The sequence below is a fragment of the Falco cherrug genome, chromosome 8, assembly GCF_023634085.1.
Source record: "Falco cherrug isolate bFalChe1 chromosome 8, bFalChe1.pri, whole genome shotgun sequence".
NCBI classification, from domain to species: domain Eukaryota; kingdom Metazoa; phylum Chordata; class Aves; order Falconiformes; family Falconidae; genus Falco; species Falco cherrug.
Genome location: NC_073704.1, coordinates 58,572,266 through 58,598,226, shown reverse-complemented (window position 1 = coordinate 58,598,226; position 25,961 = coordinate 58,572,266). Strand labels below are relative to the sequence as shown.

Here is a 25,961-nt window from a genome sequence, read left to right as displayed (position 1 = left end):
GCAAGACCTCTGCTAGCCCTTCTTCTGATGCTGGGAGACTCCAGCCCATGTTCAGATTTAGTTTCTCTGTGTTTAAGGTCAATGTGCATGTGAACAACGGGAAGCTAGGCTCTGTGTTCACCTCCTCCTTTCTTTTGCTGCAGCACTCTGCTGCAGTTGTATTTCTGTGTTTATGGCTAGAGTTTGACTTATGCTTCTAAGTACATAGCAGAAATGTATACATGTATTCACCAGTAATATAGCAAGCATTCTCTCAGGTTTAAAGCAGTTGGAAGTTACTACTACCTTTAAGATGGCAGAAGTGCAAATACATAAATGGATTGAATCTTTGCTCCCAAAGGTTTGCAAATACCTAGGTATGCCATAAACCAATTGAAAGTACCAACATTCCTCCCCTGTTTTGGATGGTTACAATAATAGATAACAGGCTGCAGCATGATCTGGCTAAATGTTTTGACCCTGAAGGGTCCTCGTTTGAGTTTGCACAAACATTTTAATTTGAAGTATCTGTTCCAGGTCTGAGGGAGACCCTTTGGGGTCAAAAAGTACCGTAAAATCAAGCTTCTACTTGTGCCGATGCACAACAAGCATTCCAGTATAACTTTTTTGCTCTTCTACAGCAGTGGTTAATTTCAGTTGGCACAGCTGACGTTCCAGGGGTGCGAGAGTCATCTTTAGTATTTCTTGTTAGCCAGGAGTCTCGTTAAGATTGACATGAAAGTCTCAAATATCCACCAGTTCTTCAGGGTGGTTAACTGCAGCCTTGTGAGGTCTACTTGTTTGTTAAGTCAGGGTCACAGTGGCATCATAGGAGACACATTTAATATCAGGAAGTTATGCACATCCTATGTGCACAAATATAGTTATTAAAAATACAGGCAGGCTACACATAGGTGTAAACTGACTGCATGGTTTGCAGGAGAAAAAGCTGGGTCAAAGAACTTACAAATACAGATCACAGTATCTATGTGTGAAAAACCTTCCTTCCTGCTGTGCCACCACTTCTATCCTTCTCGTAAGTATTAAAATTACAATCTTGATTATTCCTCTGTTAAGAAAGTGTAAATAAATATATCTACAGTACTGTGTAATTACTTACATATTTTATTTATTTATTTCCAAATAAATAGGACAATTTGGTGGTGAGATAGCTATTATAATGATAATTCCACCCACTGCAGTTAGTTACTAAAGAGTTTTGGATACCCCAGACTCATTTAACTGATGAATCCAGCTCATGACAGAGCTCGGGCTTCATCACCTGCGTCTTATGGGACTGTCTGTATAATGCTATTTCGGTATTAATATTCTGTAAGACAACGTATCAAATCCTCACTTTGAGATGATAGTCTATTTTTGCTCACTGAAGATTTAAAGTCAGGAAAAACTCACCAGTTATGTAGCATGTGACCCGCCGGTTCTGCTCAGAGATGTCTGCATCGATGGTACTCAGTGTGACAACAACCTGCCCTGGCTCTGCGTTCTCAATTACCGATCCTTTATAGAAATCTGAGGTGAACTGTGGAGCATTATCATTTTCATCAGAGACAGTGACCTCCACCAGGGTTTGGGAAGAGAGCTGGACTTTCCTGCCATGGTCAGTGGCCACCACATAAAACCGGTAGATCTCCTGATCTTCGCAGTCCAACTCTTTTAGTGTGGTGATCCACCCACTCTCACCATCAATGGTGAAGAGTCCTCGGAGGTTGCCAGATTCTGCTTCCAGACTGTAGGTCACCTGTCCATCACTTCCCATGTCCTGGTCATTAGCTGTCACTTGAATGACTGTGGTTCCTGATGGCATGTTCTCCATGACAAATGCTTTGTAGGGATCTGCCTCAAAAACGGGTCTGTTGTCATTGACGTCCTGCACTTGGATGTTCACAGAGACCAGAGAGACCAGGTCAGTCTCCTGATGTGTGCAGTGAGCCATAACATCAATCTGGTACCACTTGGTGGTCTCATGATCCATGGCCTTTTTGATTTTCAAAGCCCCTGTTTGTTCATCCAGCGTGAACACCTCATCTTTATTACTTTCTGTAGTGGTTCCCTTCACCAGGCTGTATATGATGGGATCCTCTGCAAAAGCTTTGACTGAGCCTATTTCTGATCCCTCTGGAAGGTCCTCAGATGCAGAGAATGTATAAAGGGGCTCAGAAAACCTTGGCAACGTCACCTCCCTGGGGACAATCTGAAGATTCACTGGGAGAAGGGAAGTCCAGTGAGGGGGTCTGCCATCTTCAGCTTTCACCTTGAAGTTAAAGGCTCTGTTTTCCAAACCAACGAGGCTCTCTTTGACCTTAACAACCCCAGTGGCAGCATTGATCTCCACAAGATCTTCTGCCACATCTTCCACAGAGTCAACGGAGTAAATGACATCTGCATTTGCACCTTCATCAGCATCATAAGCCAGTACCTGGATGACAGGGGAGCCTTTGCTTACATTGGACTGGATAGACAGCGTGTATTCAGAAGCTTTAAACTGAGGTGGGTTGTCATTCTCATCTGTAAGGATTATTTTGACAGTGCAGAATGCCACCTTCCCACCCCCGTCCTTGGCCATGACTTTAATGGCAATCACTCTCTCTGTTGAATTTTCCCTGTCCAGTTTTTGCAGCGTGGCAATACAGCCTTTATTGTCTATGGAGAACTTCTCATGGGCAAGTTTATTTATGATGGTATAGTCTATGGTGCCGTATGGGCCACCGTCTGGGTCAATAGCCAGCAGTTCAATCACTTTGGTACCTATCTCAGCATTTTCTGCCAGCTCTGCCTCATACACATTCTGCCGAAAAGAGGGGCTGTATTTGTTGGCATTTGTGGTATTGATATACACGGGCACGGTGCTCTTGAAAACTCCATCTGAAGCAGAAACTCTGAGACTGTAAGATGACTCCAAGTCCTTTTTGCAGCGGTTGAACATGGATATTATTCCAGAAGTGCTGTTGATAGTGAAATGCCTGTTGTCATTGCCTGAGAGTATCACGTATTCCAGTCGGGTGGTGTCTCCGCTATCGGGGTCCAGGGCTTGGACTTTTATCACGATATGCCCACATGTAGCCATTTCACTCACCTTGGCTTCATACTGAAGCTGGCTGAACTCGGGGGGGTTGTCATTGATGTCTGTCACATCTACAATTACCAGGGCATCACTGCTAAGTGGAGGCATCCCATGATCTGCAGCTCTTACTTTCATGCGAAACTGCTGATTTTTTTCATAATCAAGTGCTTGAGCAGTTGTTATTTGCCCTGTGCTGGCATCAATATTAAAGAACTTGGTAGCATCTGAACCATCATCCAAGATCTGATAGGAGACCACTTTGTTTCTGCCTGAGTCCTTATCAGAGGCAAAGATCTGGACAACAGGGGTCTGTGCTGGCAAACTCTCCGAGACAGATGCTGTGTAGATGATCTGGGAAAATATGGGGGGGTTGTCATTAATGTCCTCTACCTCCACCTCTACTCTGGCTTCTGAAAAGGATCCTAGCGCTGTGTCTGTGGCTCGAACAGTGAAGGTGTGTTCTGTCTCTAGCTCATAGTCCAGCTGGCCTGTGACAGTAAGGACACCGGTTTTGAAGTCAGTGCTGAAGAGTTTCAGGGAATCTTCTTCCACGATGTTGTAGATGAGGCGCAAGCCTTCAGGGCTGCGAGCCTGTATGTGGAGGATAGATGTGTAGAGGGGGATGTTTTCTGGCACCTTCACTCGGTAGTACAAACTTTGGAACAGAGGGTTGGATTTGTTCCTCACACTGATCACAACCTCCTCTTCGGCACGGAGGGGAGGCTCACCTTTGTCCTTAGCAATGACTCGGAGGTTGTATTTATTTAATGCTTGGTAATCAAGAGGCTTCTTAAGGGAGATGTCTCCCAGGTAGGGGTCAATCCAAAAGTATTTATAGTCCTCTGCAAATGAGTAGGTAATGGCTCCATTATCCCCTACGTCTTTGTCTGTTGCTGACACCTGAAAAAGGACGTCACCTGGCTCTGTGCCATCCTGCACCGAGGTGTAATATGGCACATTCTCAAACTGCGGTGGATTGTCATTGACATCCTCTATGTAAACCTTCACTGTGGCTTGGGACACTCTCGGTGGTTTCCTATTGTCCTTCACTTCCACAGCTACCTCGTGCATGTCTTGTGTTTCGCGGTCGAATTTCACACCCTTGGTCTGGAGTACTCCAGATGCCTGGATCATTTTGAATCTTTCCTTTCCATTCAAAAGTGAATAGAAAAGTGGTTCATTTAGCTGATACCCCTTGACCCCAAGGACAGTGAGAGTCTTCTCATCTGTAGAGTTCTCCATCACAGTTACTGTATATATGTCTTGATCAAATTTTAAGCCAGTACCTTGTGCTTGAGTTAAATTTAGCTTAACCAGAGCAGTACTTTTATACAAGCCATCACCAGCTCGGACCGTGAGTTCACGATAGCTTCCCAGGCCAGTGGTGTTAAGAATGGAGATGAGACCTGTAAGCGGATGAATGTAGAAAGCATTATCAAGGTTCCCTTCCACGATGCTGTATGTCACCTCTGAATCTGCATCTTTTGCCTGCACTGACAAAAGCTCCATCCCTGAGTGGGCAGGTAGCAAGACAGAAAGCTCGTAAGTGTCCTTGAAAAAGACTGGAGGTGAATCATTCACATCTTTAACATGGATTGTGACTCTGGCCGGCTTAGACGCAAATAAGCTGGGACTTCCACTGTCATGTGCGTGTACACTGAAGTGGAAAACTGGGGTAAGCTCATAGTCTATATCAGCACGACTGGTCAGCGTCCCTGTGCTGGGATCTACTGTGAAATATTTCAGTGCCTCCGGTTCCAAAATCTCATAGACCAGCAGAGCATTGGAGTCTTGATCAGCATCTGTTGCATGGGTCACAAGGGGAGAATTGCTTTCATCCAGAACCATGCTTTGTGATGGAGCGTTCTCCATGATCCAGCCAACGAAGGAAGGCTTAACGAAGATCGGCACATTGTCATTCTCATCTATGACATAGATAAGTACCACTGTGTCCATAAATGCTCCAGCCATGTTGGTGCCACGGACTTTCAACTGGTAAAAAGATACCTGCTCAAAATCTAAGGTCTTCTGAGTGGAAATAAGGCCTGACTGGTAGTTCATGGAGAACACTCCATCTCCATTTCCATCTTTTATTTCATAGCTGACTGGTGACAAGCTTGTGGCTGAAACCTGGATCAGAGGAGAGCCAACAGCAGTGGTTTCACTGATCTCTGTGATGTATTCGGCCTCTGGAAACTTTGGAGGCGTGCGCTCAGAGGGTCTAATGCGGACATGTACTGTAGAAGAATCTTTAAGCTGGGGGAACCCCTGATCTTCTGCCTTTACAATGAGAGTAAATCGCTCCTGCCTGGATGGGTCCAGTCTCTGGGCAACTGTAATAATTCCAGAATAAGAGTCGATGCTAAAGAAACCTTCCCCGTTACCTGCAAGAAGAGAAATTACAAAGTGAAGAATACAGACACCCTGTTGGTTTTGGTTTTCTGAACCTCTTTTCCATAGATGGTCCTGATTTCAGGCCTAATTAACATCTGTTTCTTTCACTGGGAGGCAACGCTCTCCATTAATTTCTAAATAATTTTAATTCTAAGAACAATGAACTCATTGAGATCTATGAACTAATTTTTAAATCAATCAAAATGTAAATTAGAGATAAACATCCTTCTAATCTGAGCATATTTAGTGGTGGCAGAGCACGTGCTTGAAGCTTTTGCCTCATGTGCAGAACAAGGTTGCATAGGCCGTACTAGTTCCTTCAAGCCCTGTCATGCTTATAATTACCAATACTTCAGGAGCAATTAAATTCCTTAGTCCTTGATCTAAATTGCAGTGAGAAAGATGGAGCAAAGGATGGCTTGTCTCCTGCAAAGAATTTAGCTGCTAAATAGGCAGAGTGGCACAGCCATAAATATTTGTTTTAACCTTTAAAGTGAATGACAAAATACTTGCCCACTGAGCTTGCATGACCCAAACCCACCATCAACCAGTGCTGAAAGGGTTCTCGCTCTTCCTCAAGGATGTATTTCTTGGTAGAAGCGGTGGAAGTGATGGTGGCTGTTGTAGGAATCAGAGTACTTTTGTCTGACAGCAGCTGAACAGGGAGCCCTCCCTCAGTTCCCATGGATGAGAAGAGCAAATTTTAAGTTGTTCTAACTCATCCAGTCACATTTTTTCTTAGACCAGTGACTCAACACTGAACTGTCTTCTTAAGGAAGGATGCTAATGTTCTGTAATATGGAAATTACCTGCTCACTCTAGATTTTCTCTGGATTTTAGAACTGTGCAGCCATTTACTGTTCTTTGCAACAGCTAGAGAAAGCTGGTCAACTGTTTGGTCACCGGCTAGAGCATAGAAATGCAGGCACGTTCATACCCTAAACTATCTTGTTGCACAGCTCTCACCTGCCTGAAGGGAGTAGTGGATTTCAGCGTTGGCTCCTTGGTCCTGATCAAAGGCTCTGACTTGTATAACTTCTGTGCCCAGCACTGCTGAGTCCAGCACTTCTGCTTCGTAATGGATGCTGCTGAACTGTGGAGGGTGCAGGTTGCAGTTCTCCACATGGATGATGACTCGAACGAAGTTCCTCTTGATGGGGACCTCCTGGTCTCGCACCTGAATGACCGAGGAAGAGCAGGTACGGTCACACTCAGGGAGCAGGCAGCCTTGCCTGCAGCAGGCTTCCAAGTAGCTCGTCAGGACTCTTACAGAGGGTGGGGGTTTTCAGTGGTACCAACCCCTTGGGTGGGAATGAGCCTGCAAGTTTCAGCACCAAAGCTCAGCCTTGAATTTCAAATATTAACAATTATTCACTGTGCTTTCTTGTGTAAGAATACAGTGGCTCTCCAATGAAATCAGCAGGTGATGGGTGCAGCCCATAGTTGAGAGGAAAGCAGGGTTTTACCTAGATTTCTCCAGGATGGCTATACAGTAAAGGTTAACATCCTACTTTCCTCTTCCCTGTTGTTCTAGACAAATCCTCCCTCAAAGACTAGAACCAGTTTTAATTTCTCCAGCGACCCATATATGCTGGCCAAGCCGATGGACTCAGCAGGGTTTGGCTAGGACTCACCATCACTGTTAGGGTGTGCTGAGGCATGGGCTGGGAACTGAAGCCTTCTGCTGTTGTGAGGACCCCACTGCTTGGATCCAGCTGGAAAAGTCTTGTGCTTTTGGGGTCCACGCTGCCATGGATGGTGTAGATGAGCCCCTTGCCTTTGTCCTTGTCTGTTGCACTGACTTGAAGGATTTCCCTCCCCGAGGGGGTATCTTCAGGAATCCTCACCTCGTAATGGCTCTCCAGGAACTGGGGACGGTGCTGGTTGATGTCAATCACATGGATAAATGCCTGTGGGGGAGACAGCACAGTGAGGGCTGCAGAGACGTGGGAGCAACTTGACTTATTCAGCCATGTAAAGTTGCAGCTACCAACCCCTCTTGGGTGTAGCTGTGCTCTGAGCCTTGTAACCGCCACAGCTTTCCAACTCCCAGGGCTTTGCCATTCATGGTGACTGGGAACCCTTTTGGCCTTCTCCCCAGGAACTCCTGCTGTGCCTTCCCTTAGTGATTTTCAGCTTGCTTCCTCTCATTTTTTTTTAAATCTCTCCAATCTGGCAAGCCATTCAGACTGAGCGTGCCTGCACTTGGCACATGGGGAAACCGTCACAGCCTGCCACAAAAAGTATCAGTTGCTCATCCACGGTGCCAGCTTTGCTGGCTGGTGCCTCCACACTAGTCTTCATTAATTACACACCACAAAGCTGACAGAGGGGGGGACCTTTGGCAAAGGAAGGGAGGGGCTGGCCTGTCTCAAGAGCAACATGGGGGCAGGGAAGGTATGCAAAAGCAAAGTTTTCGGTCCACGCTTCTTAGCCATATCTTCCCCTCTGCATTTAACAACAAACCCCTGTGAATGGCCTGCCTGAATCCTGCCTGCAAAGTCGCCTAGTTTCTTGTGTTTGGTCTCCTACCCTGGCTGTCCTGACCCCCCTACTGATGTGTTCATGGCATCTTAGGAAGTCCCAACCAAGTGTAATAATTAGCTTCCTTTAGCAAACCTGAACATGCCATGGGTGCTTTGCACAAGCAGGTTTTTTGACATCTGCTAGTGCCTTGAGTGCCAAAATAAACGTAGGGATGAGATGCAAGGTGGCAGGGAATGCACAGCAGGCAAGGTGGGGCTTTGTTTGTTTATTTGGAACAATACCTGAAGATAGTTGAGATAGATAGCTGTCCATTAGCATTGCGTTTCACAGGAATGGTAGTGTTCCTCACTCATCATCCCCACAAACCTCTGCAGTGAGTTTCCCACGATAAATGTCACTGAGGGGTGACTCATGTTCTAGGTCTTCCTGTGCAGTGAGGGCTGGGTTTTTTGGCTGCTGTTTATGCGTGGAGAAAATGGTTGGTGAAAGCTCAAGCCCTGAATACCCTTCCTGAGGGTAGGTAAAGATAGGCAAATCTCCGCAGCCATTTTAACCGGGGCTCAGGGAAATACCTGAGAGCAAAGCGTCTCCTTTTGCCAACACTTGCTTTTCATGTGGCAGCTCAGAGGACACAGCATTCTCTGTAGTTGCCCCACTCGCCCCCTGGACATCAGTGCTGATATGTTCTCAGTGCTCTGCAGACTTGGAGCAGCCCAGGGGAGGGCTGACCTCACCTCCTGCAGATGCATCTGCGCTGGCTTTGTACAGGTTAGCAAGTGCCAGGAACACCCCTTGATACGGTACTGTGGTCCCACACCTGATCTAACCACATATGCATTTCCCTCATATCTTAGCAGGTTGTCCCAGCCATGTTGTAGTTCAGCCTGAGCAGCTGACAGCAAATTGAGGTCTTGAGAGTATGAACTGCCACCCCAGCTTGGCTGGTGGTATAGCCGTGTCCTTGTGAGCTGGCTGTGATCAACAGGAGAGGCCCAGGCTTTCCTAGATCATTTTGGTTTCCAACCACATAAAAAAATCTTAGCTTGGTACTTAGGAAAGACCTGGGTCACTGTGTAATGTAAGATCACAGTGTAAAGAGATTCTTGTGCCTGGCGCCTGATCCAGAGCTCAGCAGGGTCACAGGAAAGATTCCCTTATTGTATACTCACTCTAGATGGGGTCTCTGCTAAAGAAAATAAACCATTACCTGGGTTTTGATGGTAGTGGACCCATCAGTGACTTCTACTGTCAGGTTGTAGCTTGACTTCTTCCTTGCATCGAGGGGTCTTGCAATGACCATGCTGCCTGTACTCTTCTCAATGTCAAAATCCATGTCATCATCGCCACCTGGGATAGGGGAGAGACGAGAGAAGGAAGTGGGGTGCAGTTAAAGTTAGATTTCTATCTGAAGCAAGCTGCAGGTGCTTGGCAGCCTCTGCAGGGGAAGGGATTCTAGGAGCTGCCTGGAGATCCAAAGGAAGAGGATGTTCCCTCCAGACACCATATACGAACCACACGAGGAGCTCATGCCCGGCTGCAGATATGTGGCATGCCAGGCAATATAGCTTGGATGGGGATGTGTAGACATTCGGTCTAGCTGTACCTCTTTGGCCGCAGCTAGACGGTGGACAGTGCCATAGGTGAGGTTTCTTCCAAATCGGGAAACTCAATACAAAATGTGATAGATGGACACAGGAGGCAGGGAGGACATGAAGAAGCTGGACAAAGAGGTAGTCACAGATGGTGACAAAGGTGTACGAAAGGGAAGGTGAGGGGAATTAGAGAAGAGGAGGAGGAGAGAAGCGGAAAGGATGCACATATGCATATGATGTCTTGGCTAGATTTGCCACAGGCACATTTGAGCATTGATTTATTTGCACAAGGTCTCCAGCTATGCAGCATCACAGGCTTAGCATGGATCAGGGACCTGCAGGGCTGAGCAACACTGTTGCTGGCTTCCAATTCAAGGTCACACTGTGGGCATATCACTGATGGTCTTCATTGCCACGGCTGGAAGCCTGTGAGCTACCTGAAGAAGCCCATACTTGAACAGTTGGGGAGGCAGACGGTGCTTCCAGGGTGAGCAGAGCCTGTTGTCTCCAACCCAGATGGCTGCATGGTGCGGGGAACCGCAGGCCAGAGCAGCTCAGCAGCAGAAGGCTGTCCCTCATGCTACTGCTGTGCAGCCCTGGCGTGGCAGCTCCTTTCTCATGCCTCACTTGCTGATGGCCTGTTAGTTCTCTATTGCACATGAAACACCGCTATGCTGTTCTGAGACAAGGAGAGGTAGAAGCACTTTTCTTCAATATATCCCAGGTCTCAGCTTGTCCCTTCCTGGCTACTGGATGCTCTGGATTCTGCTTTATTCTCTTACCAGTTGGGAAAATCTTGGCTGATTGTTAAATTACACATTTTCCCCGGTGGGAGAAATGGGTTGCCAGCCATCCGGACCACCACTTTCTTGCTGGGAAGGAGACAGAAAGAAGCAGAGACAGAGGAAAAGAGAACCCATGGATGCCTTTCTCTGAGAAAAGAGCTCTCTTTGCACAGTGCCAAAGGGAAAGAGGAAGCCCAGGGAAGGAAAGAGCTTAAGAAAGATGCTGCTTTATCAGGGTTTTTGCAGACATCATCAACTGCAGTGACAGAGCCTTTGTGAACTGGAAAAGGCGAGTGTTTGAATGAGGTGCTGAAGGCTCCTGGATCTCTGCGTTGCTTGGTTGCCAGCTATCATGATGCTTTGCTTCCCTAGCAGGGAAAATGAAATCCTGTCCTCTTCCACCGGTATAGAAACCAAGAGAGCCTTGAGTAGCACTTGGTGCACTAGGAACTGGCAAAGATGAGGTTGAGCATGCACAGAAGCACTCAGCAGGGAAACAATGGGATAAAATTCAGAGGAATATACCGTTAACTCTGCAAACCCAAGCAGACACTAGTAATGCCAGATAAGCCTTGCACTGATACTGTCTGCTCCTGATAGCACTGTATCTGTTGTTGCTTAATTGTATTTATACACCATTATCCCTGCCCTAACATAGTAAGGGGAAGAACTAATAACTCACCCAATTAAGGCTTTGTCTGACGAGGGCAAGCCCTGCAGGCAGTGTCAGGGAAAAGCCGTGCAAGGCAGATAGGGGCACCACTTCAAAACACCAAATTACATGAGCACAATTGGCCCTTGTTTGTAGGACCAGTTCTGCACACCTGCTGTCTGATGAGTCTCCTGGGGTGACAGCCCATGTCCCCTCTGCCCTAGCACCATGTGTCTTAGAGGAGGCCCTAGAGATTCTTCATGACATATCTAAGTCATCCCTGGGATGCTTGAGGTGGGAGAGCCCCACCAGTTAGGTCAGACCAGCTTTTTGAGGAATCTTTCCCTCTTGTCTCCCTGCAGAGACTATGGGCTCAACAGGGAAGGAGAGGTGTGGGTGTCTGCAAGACCAGCCAGACACCTGGATCCTTGCAGGCTGTTTTACCACAACCAATGGTGTCACTCGATTCCCAGGAGGAGCTGAGACTGGCATGCCCTGCCTTTCACACTACATCAGAGAACACTGACAAGTCCCAGAATGTCACTTAAAAAGTGTGTTAGATAATTGCACTTGGCACCAGAGTCCTTGGATGAGCAGCTTTGTCTATGGTTGTTTAAGCCTTTTGGTGTCTGTGAGAAAGCACCTACACCTAAAGCAAACAAATTCATCACCTCAGGCACGCAAGTGCTGAAAGCCAAGGGAGCTGGGGCAAATGCTCCCTGACACCACTGCCCTGCTTTAATTTCTGTGTCTCACCTGTGATATTAAACCACACTTGGCTGGGGCCCATTTCAATGCTGATCACTCCCACCATATGGTTCACAGGATCGGTTTCCATCACGGCAAAGTTAAAATGGGGTTCGTCGAAAGCTAGTGGCTCTGAGGAAGGGCCGGGCCGGGAGACCCAGCTGATGTGAAGCCTCACATGGGAGGAAAGTGGTGGGCTGCCGCCGTCTGTTGCCTTCACCTGCAGGGAAATGCACATGCAGTCAGGGAAAAGGCTGTTTTAGCCTGTGGGAGCCCCATCGGAAGCTGCTTCTCCCACCCACCAGGAGTTTCAGGTCTGAGTGTGCCTCAAATCCCACAAAACAACTCTTGACCCAGTGGCCAGTGCTCTGGCTGCTTCCAAGATAGAGCCACGCAACCCAGATTCCTCTTGACCATCAAGCAAATCTGCCAAGCTCGATCCACAACCAGAGACCTGGACTGCAAGCCTTGTTGCAAGGACCCACAGAATGTGGAAGAGCTTTAAATCTATAGCCGAGCCCCAAGGCCTGACCAGACTGCCACTTAGAGGCACCGCTGAAACCCAAAGACCATTCAGGTTCGGGTCCACATCCATATGGGATCATGCGTCACTGTATTCATCTCTGAGAGTGGCTCGGACAGTTAATTTTAGATTTATCCTGCATTTTTAATAGCTTATTACTTTCTGCATTTCCCATCATTCCTTCCCAGTTTCTTTCCTTGTAACCCAAGCCTGTCTCATTCAGGCTGTCCTCTCACTGCTGCATTTTCTCCATCTCTTTTCTTCTTTTAACTTTTCTGTTGCTGCAGCCTTTCCTCTCTTTCCCTCTCGACCCATCTCTTCCCATTGGCGCTCTCTGTTTCCCTCTACTCTCACCGTGAGTATGTTGTATTCAGAGGCAGGAAAAGCTTTCCTAGAGAACACCATGCCGGTTGTGGGGTTGATGGTGAATATCCCTTCCTCCTCCTCCTCGATGGTGTAGGTGATCTGGCTGTTCTGGCCCTGGTCACGGTCCGAAGCAATCAGCCTGTAGACAGGCAGTGGCATCTCCGAGGCATCTCGCTCGGGGAGCTGCACCATGAAGAGTTTGTGGGGGAAACTGGGAGGACTGTCGTTGGCATCCAGGACTTGTATCACGACTCTGCTGGTGGACTTCAGGGCTGGCTCTCCATTGTCAGAAACAGCCACCTGCCAGAAAGCAAAGGGAGTAAGTAGGTGACAGAACTCTTTGTCGTGACTCACGGCATAAGCAGCCAGCCTTCATCCTGATGGGCAATGACTAAACTAGGGGTTTTGTGTGCATCTGCATTTCTATCTCGGAGGTGTTTTTAGAGGTATCGCTCCTCTCTGCAGGGTAAAATCTAGTGGCTGTAGCTGGCATGGTGTAAGGCTTGTGCATGCACAGGGAGATGCGTCTGCAGGACTCCTGCTTGCAGTTGCTCCAGGCAGTGGGTCAGGCTGGTCATTAGGGCTCACACAACTGAAAACGTTTGTATTGACATGGCTTGGCAAGTTATCACCCACCCTCACTTTGCTGTGCCTGTGCACGCTCCCAGCATGTTGCATTACAGAGGGAAATGTATTGTCCTCGATCACCCTGATGGGCTTAAACACCTGAAGATCCCTCTACTGTGAATACACATAGCTCAGAGCAGCTAAGGGTGGGGGCCAGTAAGACAAAGTTACAAGCAATATCTGATACGATGAGATAAATGATGGTGGATTTCTCTGGCTTGCTCTTTTCCCCATAACTTCTTGTCCATTCTGCTAGAGGACAATTCCAGCCCTCTTCCTGCATTCCCACAGCTTCCAGAACAGGACTTTTGCTCCAGTCTTCAGTAAGGAAATAATAAACCCTGCAGTGCTGCTGCAGCTGTTTCTTAGGGCAACACACACCATTTAATTAAGTTTCCCAGCAGCTGGGAGCTGATGGGATGAGATTCTTTCTCTGTGCTCCAACTTGCAAGGAAAGCTCTTTGAGGACTTAATACACTTGTAGGTAAATAAAGCTAATTACAATCATCATTACCCACCTCTAGGATATGTTCAGCCTTGTATTCTCGATCCAGCTGCCGTAAAGTTGTAGAAATCAGTCCTGCCAAGAAAGAAACCCCTTGAGCTCCAAGACAGCGTCCGAGGAAAGCCAGGGCTGATCAAATCCCCATGTGTCCCGCATCAGCCCCCCACCCACCTGCACTGCTTCAGATGCCCTTTGTGATGGGAGGAGAAAGGCATACACCCGCAGAGGGCAAGCGGTCCCCTGGCAGTATAAATCCCTGTGCAGAGATGCTGCTCTCGCTCCTCTGGCTACTGGCACCACAGAGGAGGGGGGACACCTACCAGATGAAGGTTATCAAGGCTGGAGGACCATGAAAGCAAAACTTCTCTTATGTCTCTAAGTAAGAAACATTCTGCATGCGCTGGCACAAATTTGGCCTCTTAAAAAGTCTTGATGCTTTTTTCCCTGTGCTGAACCTTGCTTTTCACAATTTACAGTGTTTGACAAAAGTTTGTCCTCTGTCTTGGGAAATACCCTCTCTTCTACTGCCAGAACAAATGCATTCAGGCTAAATATAAGGTACCCAGTTGATAATAATGTTGGTATATTATTTAAGCCTTGCTGAGAGACAGGATGAATCCTCTAACAATTACAAGATTTGAGTGATTTCTAAAAAATACAGGTAAGTTTAACCACAGGGAATAGGTTGGACACAGGAGGGAGGAATTGTGGCTGTAATAAACCAGAAATTAAACAAAATCATCAGAATTGCCTCTTTTTGGCCCATCAATGACTAAGCTGAGTAAATGCAAGAGTGGCAAGGGTGGAGCTGAGGCTTCTGTTTCCACATCTGGCTTGATAATAGTCCTTATCAAGTGCTTTTGGGGAAAAGCAGCTCTAGACCATTTCACAAATGCTTTACAGATTACAGAAATTGTGTATATATTGCAAGATTTTCTGTCAGTCATCAAGTCTGACCCCTGTGAGTGTTTTTGTCTGTTCTCCACATCTCTTGCTAGTAGCAGTCGCTGTTATCATGGTATTTATTCCTTGTGAAGGGAAGTCCTGCTCCCTTGCACAAATGAAAGGCAGGGTGAGTTTTCCTGATCATTGCAAGCAAAGATACAGACTCATGCTACTCTGGGAAATGCTTTGCATGGGAGGCAGTGTGCATTTGCAGTGGTGTGGGCACGTGTACTTGTGCATCCTGAAAGACTTGTAAATTTGAGTTGCATGAACACATTTCAACTCTCATTTCTGGTCCAAAGCCAAAAAGTTTTAATTAATAGTATTGTTTTCAGATGTATCATACTTTGCTGTATCGCTGCCTGAGCATGATAGGCAGGAGAAAATTTCAAATGGCTGCAGGAAACACTGGGCAGCTGAAGGAGGGAGTAAGGAGCAGCTGCTTGGAACCAGACTATTGTTAACCGTTCCCACTTGCTCTCTGGAGCAAGTATTATTCATATTTGGCACCAGCCGCTGCACTAAACATTTATTTGATGCCTTTACAATCATGAATCAACACTCCTTAATGTGTTATGACAAGATGATTTGAAAGACCATTTGCATGTATGTAATGGATTTTTTTTTCTTTTCTCTCGTCTTCCTTTTGATTTCTAGGCAGGTGAAGAGGACTCAGCAGTGGCATGAGAGCACACTGGCTGAGGAGCTTTTGACCCTCTCCCAGGCTTGTGGGAGACTGTAGGGCTCCAATAGCAGCAAAACTCTTGATGTGCATGGAAATGCTTTCTTAACGGGGATTTAAAGGAGGAATTGCAGCAGTGGTTCACTTAGACCTCTGATGCTCCTGTCCATGCTGCCAATAGGTTGGCTAGGACAGGGGAGCAAAGCCTAAAACTCTAGCTGCCTCAGAGGATGATTCATAATTTTGGCTTAACAAGCCCATAGGACACAGAGCTAGATACTGACAGCACAGCCACCCGATACTGGTCTGCACCCCAGGGATATTTCTAGTCTATTGGATTTGCAAAATTCAGTTGCAACAGACTAATACCTTGTTTGCACTTGGTCACTGCATGCTAGCTGATGGAAAGTAACTTAAACCACTCTGAAGTGATTAGTTGGATTTGCCTGGTCACACCCTGAAATTCTTTCATGACCTAATGATAAAAATGAAAGAAAACAGGATCATAGCTGAGCTTTCTAGAGCTGGAGAAGAAGGACTGCAGTGAAGGCAGATGAACTGGAACTTAATGACTGTCTTGAAGGTCTGTACCATCGAAGATGCTCAGATCTCCTGGGGACTAAGAGCTGACTCGACTCTAATCACAGACCCGTACCGTACCGCAGCTGGGAGCCTTACCAGATGGCATTTTTGGGTTTAGCTTCATATCCTTTGTGCCACAAGTCGAAGGGTTGGCCTCTCCTCCTGACCCCGGGCAAACTCCCTCTGTCCCTTACTCTGTCCCCAGTCGTGGCTCCCAGTTCCCCTCTCCAGAGGCAGTTACCACTCTGCCTTGAGATCAGAAAGCTCTTGTGGTTAACAGTTCATCACTCTAATTCCCGTACGGAGCCTTGGTGCTGTGTGGCTGCCAGGATGCATGAACTGCCAGCAGTGTTCACACGGTGACTGAGCACCCTGAGACAGGGAGACGGGGATCAGACGTGGTGCTCGAGAGAAGCCAGCTGGAGTTAATGGGTATTTTTATTTGTTGCTACTTGGTTATACACCCTGTGAAGCCAGAGGGCTGAAATGGAAGTGGAAACTGTTATTAAAGGGGAACTGCTGTCAGCTTTTGTGGCCTGGGGAAATAGTTCCTCAGTTCTTTCTGCTGCCCCCTACAAGGGCCTGGGAAGTGCACGTTTAGTTTTTAACGAGAGTGTTTTGCGTGTGCATGTGCACGTGTGTGAGTTATCAGTACAGTCCCAACCTTGCTGGAAAACACCAACCAGCCCATCCCATGGGACTTGCGATTGAGTGGGTGTCTTTTATCTGTGTTCTTGTGTGCGGTCCTGAACGTTTCTGCTGAGTCCTACAGAGACTGAACAAAACTGTCAAAGGTCCTAATTGCAACTGGCCAATTAGCCAAGCTCTTCATTCACCTGAAGGTCCAGAAACAATCCCTTGTGCTGCTTGCATACAGGCAGGCACAGACTCTGCTCTGGCAGCCTATCTACACACAGCAATGGGAAAGGGTTGTCTGCAATTCTCCCGCTTGCTGCCTGGAAAGGGGAGAGAGGAAAGCTGGTCGTGTTGGAACAGGAGCAGCAAAATTAACAGTGCATTGTTGTCAGGGAGCAAAAAATAATAATAACTTCTGCTGGCAAGAGCAGGGCTGGGGTGGAGGTTGCTGGCCCCCTGCCCTCGCTGCAGGGAGGAAAATCTAAGATAGTTAAAATAGCCAGAATCAGGTTTGCAGGCACTGGGGCTTTCACAAGAGCCTGAGAAGGGAAGAGGTTTTTCTCCTGAAATCCTCTTTCTGTTGCCTCACTGTTGATTCCATTTCACCTTCTCTTCTCTGTTCTTCCCCTCCTCCCTCCTCCCCTATTGTCCTGACCCCGCTTTGCACTACTCCACGCTCAGCTGGAGCCTGCAGCATGCTGGCTCGGGGAGCAGCGGTGCAGCCACCCCTCAGGTGCCATGAGCAGGCTGTGTCTGGATGGCCTTCCATGCAGAGAAATGCAGGGAACAACAGCCATCCTGGGGAAGCCTGTGGACACTAACACAGCAGGAGAAACACCAGAAGAACAAGCACTAGACAAGAGCGGGAGATGAATGGACCAAGGTAAAAGGATTCTCCAAATAGCCTTTCAGCAGGATGAATGGCTTCGTCCTGACTCTTCCTACCACAGCCTCCCAGTTCCTCATGGTCCTGTCTGGACTGGAACCCCCTGTACATCAGGTACTGCAAACCCCGCACAAAACAAGCTGAAAATTTTCCAGTAAAAGAATACCCCAAACACTACTATCTGCCCATCTCTCCATGTATCTATCTCTCTGTCTCCCACAAACACTGCTCTGCACCAGCTGCCAGGGCTGGAGAGATTCCATTGCCGATGGCAGAAACCTTTCATCTCACTGCACAGTTTTATTCCCTCTTCTCATTAGCCTTTCATTTATTTTCCCTCTTTTTCTCCACCCTTTTTAGGGAACTGAGAGCTGGAAGATGCTTAGAGCCCTTCTGTGGTAGTTCAGGGGAGCTGGAGGAGCCGAGCCCTGCTGGGGGACAGTTATCACAGCTGTTCCTGTCTCCCTGGAAGACCTCAGGAGGACAAGTCAAGGGTGTAGATGTGCCTGTTGTAAATCAGGACCTTAGTTCCTATTAGTGCATGGGATGAGAACAAGCTTCCTCCTCCAGGCCCTCTGCCAAGGGGCTCCTGTCAGGAGTGCCCTGCCTAGGAGAGACTCAGACTGATCTCTGGTCCTCTCGTGCTCTGGCTTATTTCAGTGCCAGTGTGACTTATTTGTCCTTTTATGACAGTGTGGCATAGGAGAAGAGGAGAAGTCTTGATCAGAGTCTTCTCTGCACATAGGAGCCTCCCTTCTGGTGCAGGTGCTGGAGGAACTCCGGACACATGCAGGTGATCCTGTCCTTTGCTTAAACCATGTGGCAAAGAGCAGCAGCCCCTGTGCCTTCCTCTTGAAACTTCAGTGTTTATCACTGAATGATGTGACACAGATTCAGCCTCATTACAGCTAAGCAGCTCTGCCTACTCAATCTCTTTTGATGTCATAGGATTTGGGATTGACCACAAAAAGAATATTAGCAATATCTGGATCATATAGATCTCTGGCATTTCAAGAACTGAAATTTTCTGGGTCTTTTTGTGATCATTTCCTCTACATAGTGAAAGAAGAGATGCATTTATTGCATTTGAAAAAAAAAAAAAAAGGACTTGTCCTAACTAAAAATCCAGAATAAACATCAGTGGCCTAATAGCACTATAGTGCTCAGATACTTGGAGTGTTTTTTCTCATGTTCAAATGTAAGTCATTTTATTTGCACTGCACTGAGATAATGCTTTTTTTTTTTTTCTGATACAACCCTGCACTGATGTGAATAACCAGGAACTGAAAGACCAGCAGTTCATCTTCCAATGCTGCACTACCAGGCTGAGACCAAAGATTATATTTTAATTCTACTTAATGGAGCAACTAGCATGCCCTTGTCTGCAGAATGAAAATATCACAGGGTTTCCAATAAGCTGCCTACAGCCCCGAAATTTAGACAAGCTGTGATATTCTTTCTGGCAGTAGTAGCACAATGATTTCTCTTTAGATATTGTAAGATGAAGATATAAACTGCTCAGTTTATGCCAATGTTTGCAGGCAATTATTTGTTCTTTTGGGTAACATGCAAGCAAAACAACGGATAAGTGAATCCTCATCAGGCTTGGAAGCAGGTCCTTAAACAACCTCCAAGCTCAGGGTTTAAAGAGACCTCCAGCAACTGTCCAAGAGATAAGATCAGCTCATGAGTTTCTTACAGGACTGACAAACTTATCACTCTTCACATGCAAATTACCTGACTGTAGAGAGAGATGGATAGGAGATGACTCATACCTGAGAGCTTTTTTTGTCCAAGATGGGATTAAAGGGTTCGCTTAGAGGTGGGGTGTCTCATCAGCAAACGTTCAGATTTTGCCAGTGTTGCTTATTTTACCATAAGAGACGACAGCCTTGCAGCTTGGCTTTGTAGGGCTGCACTCCCACTAGGGTCGAAGTTTTGCCTGCTGCTTGCAGCACAGAAAAGGCTGAGTTTCCTGCAGGGTGCATGGGTGCAAGCAGTTGACGGGGCCTAGGCTGGTGTCCTGACAGCTGTTTCTGGTCCGCATCCCATGGAAAAGGCAGTGGTCTTGTAAAACAGGGCCTCTGAAGGCATCTCTCCATGGAGCCCTGCATTTGCGTGAGCTGTCTGTGGGTCTGAGTTGTGCATAGTTTGGACTATGTGGGAAAGCTGGATGCAGAGCAGTGCCCTAACCTGGCTAAACAGCTGGGTGTAGCAGTGGTCACAGCTAGCTGACATCTGCAGGTGTGCCTATATGGTGCCACACAGAGACACCCTATGAATCTCTTGCAACCAGAAGGATTTCAGTGTTTCAGCCTAACAATTTCTTTCTAATCATCCCCGCTCCTAGCCAGCTGCAGAGGACTGCCAGAGACCATTACACCACAGGTAACATGTAATTGGGAGCTACATCAGCCTTTTCCAATACATGCAGCTCCTTTCTCATCTGAGAGCAGGCTTCTATCCTGCTGCAGTAGGTGAACTGCTTTTATCATCTGCAGGAGATCAAAGTCGTGCAATTAATCCTCTCCCATACTCGGGCTCTGTGCCCTCCCTTCCCTCTTCTCCCAGGAGCTGGTGGCGTGAAGGGCTCGGGCTCGGCACAGCCTGCCTTGCCAGACTGGCCCAATGTCAGCTCTGCTGGGATAGTTTGAGGAAGCTGTTTACACAAAACATCAGCGGGTTTTTGATGGCTCTGAAAGATCTGGTAATTAATCCTGAGATGAAAGATACAGTCTAGGAAGATGGCAGAAGAGGCTTACTACACTTAGAACACTAATAGTGCCAGAGAATGGGTGGAGCCTTTAAATGCAGTGGGATTCGTTTCTATTAATCCTGCCTTGGTCTGTCTCAGGAGCAGATCGTCACCTCCAGCAGGGTGTTTCCTGGCTCAGGCTGTGCAGTAGGGCAGTTGTTTATAAGGGGGAAGATTAAAAGTGACTGCTTGGCTCTGTTCAGGGCTTTGCAAGTAGCACGTTTGTGTCATTCTAAGAGCCATCTGGATGCAAATAGCAGCCCTCAGGTTGAGGGTTTCCATCCCTAGCCTCCCCACATGGTGTATTTGGAGACTGAGACTTTTGCTGCAGAAGGAAGGTGTGACAAAAGCAGCTGTGTGGGCTGTTTATATTGAATATGCAACATCCTCTGGGCACTTGGAAACCTCACAAACAGATGCTGAGTTAGGTCAGTCTTACCTGTAATGAGGTTGATGGTGAAGAGTCCTTGAGGATTTCCAGTTAGGATATGAAAAGTCAGTTTTCCCTCTGAGCTAAAGTCTGGATCTAAGGCATCAAGCTGAAGGACAGATGTGTTCGGTGGGGAATTCTCCATCACAGAGGCATAGAAGACAGGTCTGGACATCTGAGGCAGGTTGTCATTGGTATCGGTGACTTCAATATAAATTTCAGTCACAGAAGACAGAGGAATTGTTCCCAGGTCAAGGGCCAGCACTGTCAGCCAGTAGTGAGACGTTCCTTCTCGGTCGAGTGGTCCTGTAGTCCGGATGGTGCCTAGAAGAATGACAGAAAGTGCTTGTGAGGGATTTAAGGAACTCAGACCACTTTGGCCTTAGTGCCAGACCAGTCTGTGTCTCTAGTCTGCTTCCTGGCCTTTGCTGCAGACAGAAGTTCTTGCACCAACCTTGTATGGCTGTGAGATTGTGTGGAAGGTGAGGGCTTGCTTGTGCTGAGGGTAATCTGGCACACAAGTGAAAGAGAAGACCTTGGTATTTTGGGGGAGGACAGATATTGATTTGTCATTATTTTAAGGAGACAAACCCTGCTTGCTCCTCCCCAAATGCAGGGATGCACATTGTACATCCCTGCACAAGCAAGCAAGGTCTGAATGCATGGAACTGTGTAAAGAGAGAGAATACAGAAATGTTCTATTGGGTCAAAGAGTCAGGCCAAACACAGCACGTAGTTTAAGCCTTTAAGGTACACCATTAAACTAAGCTGCCATTACCTGTGTCCTTTTCAATGAGGAAGACAGACAGGCCAGTGCCCTCTCGGAGGAAATATTGAACCTCGCCATCTTTCCCCTTATCAATGTCTTTTGCTGTGACCATCATCACTGATGTGCCCTCAGGACTGTTCTCCTGCACCCAGCCTTTGAAGACAAAGGAGGCAAAGCGTGGTGGGTGCAAGTTCTCATTGACATCAACGATGTTCACTTCCAGGTGACAGAGGGAAGAGCGAGAGAAGGGCTTCCCACCGTCACTGACCTGCACAGTTAGATTGTAAGAGTCCTTCTTCTCATAGTCCAGCTCCTTCTCCAACCGGAGTGCCCCGGTCAGCTTATCCACATGAAACATCATCTCCTCATCATTAATGAGGTTGTACCTCACCTCACCCCCAGAGCCAGCATCTGGGTCAAAAGCCTCCAGAAACAGGAGAATGGTTCCCACAGGCAGGTCCTCCGGCACCTTCACACTGTTGAGGGCTGGGAGGCATTGTGGAGTGTTGTCATTTACATCTTCCAGAGTCACAATGAGATCTGTAACAGAGAACAGCTGGTAGCCGGTTTTGGGCTGGTCCCTAGCTTCTATTTTTAGCACATAGCAAGGCCACAATTCTCTATCCAGGGCACCTGTAACTGTCACTTCTCCAGTGACACTGTTAATGGCAAACTTATCAGTGGGGGTTAGGAGAGAATATTTTACTCTCCCGTTGTCATCTGTATCAGCATCTTCTGCTTTCAGTTGAGCTATTGTTGTCCCTGTTGCTACATGTTCTGGTATTGCCACCCAGTAGGCACCTTGTGGGAATTTAGGAGTGTTATCATTGGTATCCAACACATTCACAGCCAAGAGTTTCCAAGATGATTTTTGTGGTGTGCCAAGGTCGTACACAGTAATGTTAAGAATGTAGAAGCTGGTTCGTTCATGATCTAGAGGAGAAAGGACTTGAAGGAGACCTAGTTCCAGGTCGATGGTAAAGCAACTGTCATCATTTCCATCTGAGATCACATAGACCAATTTTCCATTAAAACCAGTATCGGGATCAATAGCTGAAAGGTCAGCAATAGTTGAGTTGATGGGAACAGTCTCTATGATATCAATAGATCGTGGAAAGCCATCATCAAACTTTGGAGCGTTATGGTTTATAAGATGCAAGTTCAGAGATGTTTCATCATCCTGCCCGTGGCCTTGAGACTGAGACTCAATGGAGTGTATGATGGTTTCTGTCAGTTGTTTCAAGACTCCTGTTTCCTCACACTGCATTTTGATGGGGACACCTTGGCTGACCACAGTGATATTTACAGATGTTGGCAAAGCGTAGTTCTCCCCATCTGTTGCAGTTATTTTCAAAGAGTAGAAAAGAGGCTGTTCAGAAGGAAGATCTTGCAGAGGTATTCTAAGGGATATTACTCCGGAGATGGGATTCAGTTCAAAATGTTGTAACTCATTGCCAGACTTGATTTCATATTTGATGTGCTGCAGCTCATCACTGTCAATTGCAGAGACTGTGGCCACAGGGTTCCCAACAGGAAAATCCCGTGGGATGGTGCCACTGCAGCTCGCCTTCTCAAACACAGGAGCATTGTCATTGACATTGCTCAGCATGAGGGAGACGTACACCTCTGTTTCATGGCGGAAGGGTGAGCCCCAATCTGATGCCCACACTCGCAGATGATACCATCTCTGCATCAACTCATAGTCCATTGACTTGGAGGTGGAAATGATGCCAGAATAGGGGTCAATGACAAAGGGAACTGGTTTCTGGTTGGCTATGGAGTAGGTGACAAAGCCATTGTCTCCTTCATCTTCATCTGTAGCCCTTACTGTTAAGACACTGGTACCAGGAGGAACATTTTCATCAAAGGCCCCACGGTATGAAGACTGACTAAAAGTCGGAGCATGATTGTTGCAGTCAGTGATGTCAATGACAACAGTTGTGGATGTGTGACCATTTACAGTTGTAACTTCAAGTTCAAAATGAGACTGCTCGTGGAAGTCCATTGCTTTGACTGTAGTTATCAGTCCAGTGTGAGGATTGATTTTAAAGCTTGTGCTGTCAGGAGTAGGTCTCAAAATATATTTCAGATTTGGGAAGACTGGTGTGATCTTCACCATAACAACCTGGCTTCCAGCTGGGGAAAATTCACTGAGCTGGACCCGGTACACTTCTTGCTCAAACCGGGCAGAGACATACTTGGAGGGAGGTATATGGATAACTCTAATAGGAGAGAACAGTGGTGGCTTGCTCTTGTCCTTGGCTTGCAGACTGAGGTTGAAACCAAATGGGTAAAGTAGCCAGTTGATCTCTTTGGTTGACACAATCAGGAACTCAGTGCTCCCAAAGTAGGATTTGATGGCTTTGAAATGTCTTCCTGGATCTCCATCCACAAAGTCAACTGAGTCTATCCCTGTTTCTGAGTCACCACTTTCTACAGACAGAGTTGCATAGAGAAAGTCTTCGGCTGAGTCAGGTGGCGTCACCTTCACCGAGGAGATAGAGGGAGGTTTCCTGGCAGATGGCTCCACTTGGATCATGAGACTAGCCAAGTTCCCAAAGCCATTTCCCTCTGTGATCTTTCTCATTCTGTCCACAGCCAACACCTGCAGGTGGTGCCTGCCTCGATGGGTGCTGTTCAGCCTGCGTGTGGTCATAACAGCTCCTGTGGTGGGGTGGACGGTGAATAGGTCGGACTTGGTGTTGAGGGCGTAATAGAACTCGGCGTTCTGGCCAGCATCAGCGTCAGTGGCGCTGAGGATGCTGACAACTGTTTTCAGAGGAGTGTCTTCTCTGATGGACACTTTGTAGGAGGGGGGTGAAAAGAGAGGTTTCAAGTCATTTCTGTCCAGAATGTGGATCAAGACTTTGGCCCAGGCTTCATAGGCAAAGGTGCTCTCTGTGGCCTTGATTATTAACATATAACTGTCTTTGACCTCCCGGTTTAAAAGAGCTGTGTTGCTGCTCCTGGTTCTTATTCTCAGGAAGCAGAAATCCCCAATCACGTGCTCCTCTGTTTTAAAGAGACCGGTGGTGTCTCCAGAAACTATTCTGTATCTGATGTCCCACTCAGGGTCTGTCTTGTAAATACCCATTTTGACGTAGCTCTCCACATAGGTCTTGGGGGCTGAATTCTCGTAGATGGTGGCATTGTAGAAGAAGTGGGTGAAGTGCAGAGGGGAAGTGTTGCCTTTCTCACAGCTCGCCTTGCGGACCACACAGTGCATCAGGAAAACAGCAAAACTCAGGAAGTGCCTCCTGATAGTGACTTCCATGGTGTGGTGTCTCCTTGGGTCCTGCAGGTGCCAAAGGAAGAACATTGGTAATTTTTATTAAGACCACTGTGTTAGAGACAAAGTCCCCATGGGCTCAGCCCCACCTCCTTGCTCTCTCTACCCTGGCCCTTGGTGATGCAGTTGTTGGCTCAGCTCTTCTTCCCTCTGTCCCAGTGAGACACCTGTTCTCCCACATTCCCATGCTCGTTCAGATCCATTCATTTTCCTTCTGTTTTTGCCATAGTAGAGGGCAAAAATGTGAAGAGCCATGCAAGATCAGGCTGACTTCCTATTCTGCCGGCGATCTTTCCCCTCCTTCATTCTGCCTTCTCCCTGGTCAAACAGCATTTTTTAACTCTCCACGCCCAATCCAAATCTCACTTCTGTTTCTCCATCCTCCCCTTTCCATCCCAACTTCTCTCTCCACACAAGTTCTTGCAAAGTGTTTTCAAAAACCAATATACAAACCGTGATTTGATCTCTCTCCCCATGGCTTGTCTTCTCTCTCCTTTCCCTCTGCTACAGCAATCTGTTTTCCTTCCCCAGCAGAGATGCCCAACAACTTAGGTCCTAGTCAATTTGTAGCTCAGTTACTGCAAAGTTCTTCTGATTTGTGGGTCTGACCCTGGGTGCTTCCTCTCCATGGCTTGAAAGAGCAGATTTCTAGCAAGACACTTTGACCATGTCACCCTCAGCTGCTGAGGAATCTCTCTGGTTCCTCCTCTCTCACGGCAAAGCCCCAGGGTCAGGATTCCTGCAGAGGATCTGCCGTCCATGACCACCTGCCATCAACTTCCTTCTCTAACAACTCCTGAACATCTGCGGCTCCGTGATTTATCTCTGTGAGCAAGGTGTATCAAAGAAGGAACTTGGGAGCAAATACGTGATTAACAAGGATGGAACTATATTAGCAAGCTTTGTGGAGCTTGTTAAAGGATCAAGGCTTGTTCTTTTCAAAAGCGAAGTGCATGCTGCTGTGTGTGCATTTAGGGGTTGAAACCAGGGATAAGCTAAATATAGGTGCATATATTTCCCCTAGATATCCCAGGAGATCTTTATCTAGAACTGTTTCTTCCTCTTTTATATTTAAATTATGTATCAAGTACCTGCCAGTCATTTGGCACCTTCCTAATTTAAACAGGGAAGACTTGTTTTTCCAGACACTTTTTCAAGACTCATCTCTTTAAAAGCCAGAACCAGTTCAATTTATAAGTCAAGTCGAATGTTAGGAACAAATTATCAGAGTCTAACAATATGTGTCAT

The 25,961-nt window shown here is 47.1% G+C and overlaps 1 protein-coding gene across 1 annotated transcript in view; it reads right to left on the bottom strand.

The window, feature by feature from the left end:
• Nucleotides 1-24,773, bottom strand: part of FAT2 (FAT atypical cadherin 2) — a 46,539-nt gene extending 21,766 nt beyond the window's left edge. Inside the window, exons 1-9 of the mRNA XM_027807346.2 lie at nucleotides 21,434-24,773; nucleotides 20,665-20,979; nucleotides 13,753-13,814; nucleotides 12,596-12,907; nucleotides 11,728-11,938; nucleotides 9,150-9,289; nucleotides 7,090-7,365; nucleotides 6,422-6,632; nucleotides 1,393-5,445 (exon numbers count right to left, since the gene is read on the bottom strand). Of these exons, the coding sequence (XP_027663147.2) occupies nucleotides 1,393-5,445; nucleotides 6,422-6,632; nucleotides 7,090-7,365; nucleotides 9,150-9,289; nucleotides 11,728-11,938; nucleotides 12,596-12,907; nucleotides 13,753-13,814; nucleotides 20,665-20,979; nucleotides 21,434-24,743 (8,890 nt within the window). The 5' untranslated portion in view covers nucleotides 24,744-24,773. The remainder of the gene's footprint in view (nucleotides 1-1,392; nucleotides 5,446-6,421; nucleotides 6,633-7,089; nucleotides 7,366-9,149; nucleotides 9,290-11,727; nucleotides 11,939-12,595; nucleotides 12,908-13,752; nucleotides 13,815-20,664; nucleotides 20,980-21,433) is intronic.
• Between the last annotated feature and the right edge of the window lie 1,188 nt (nucleotides 24,774-25,961).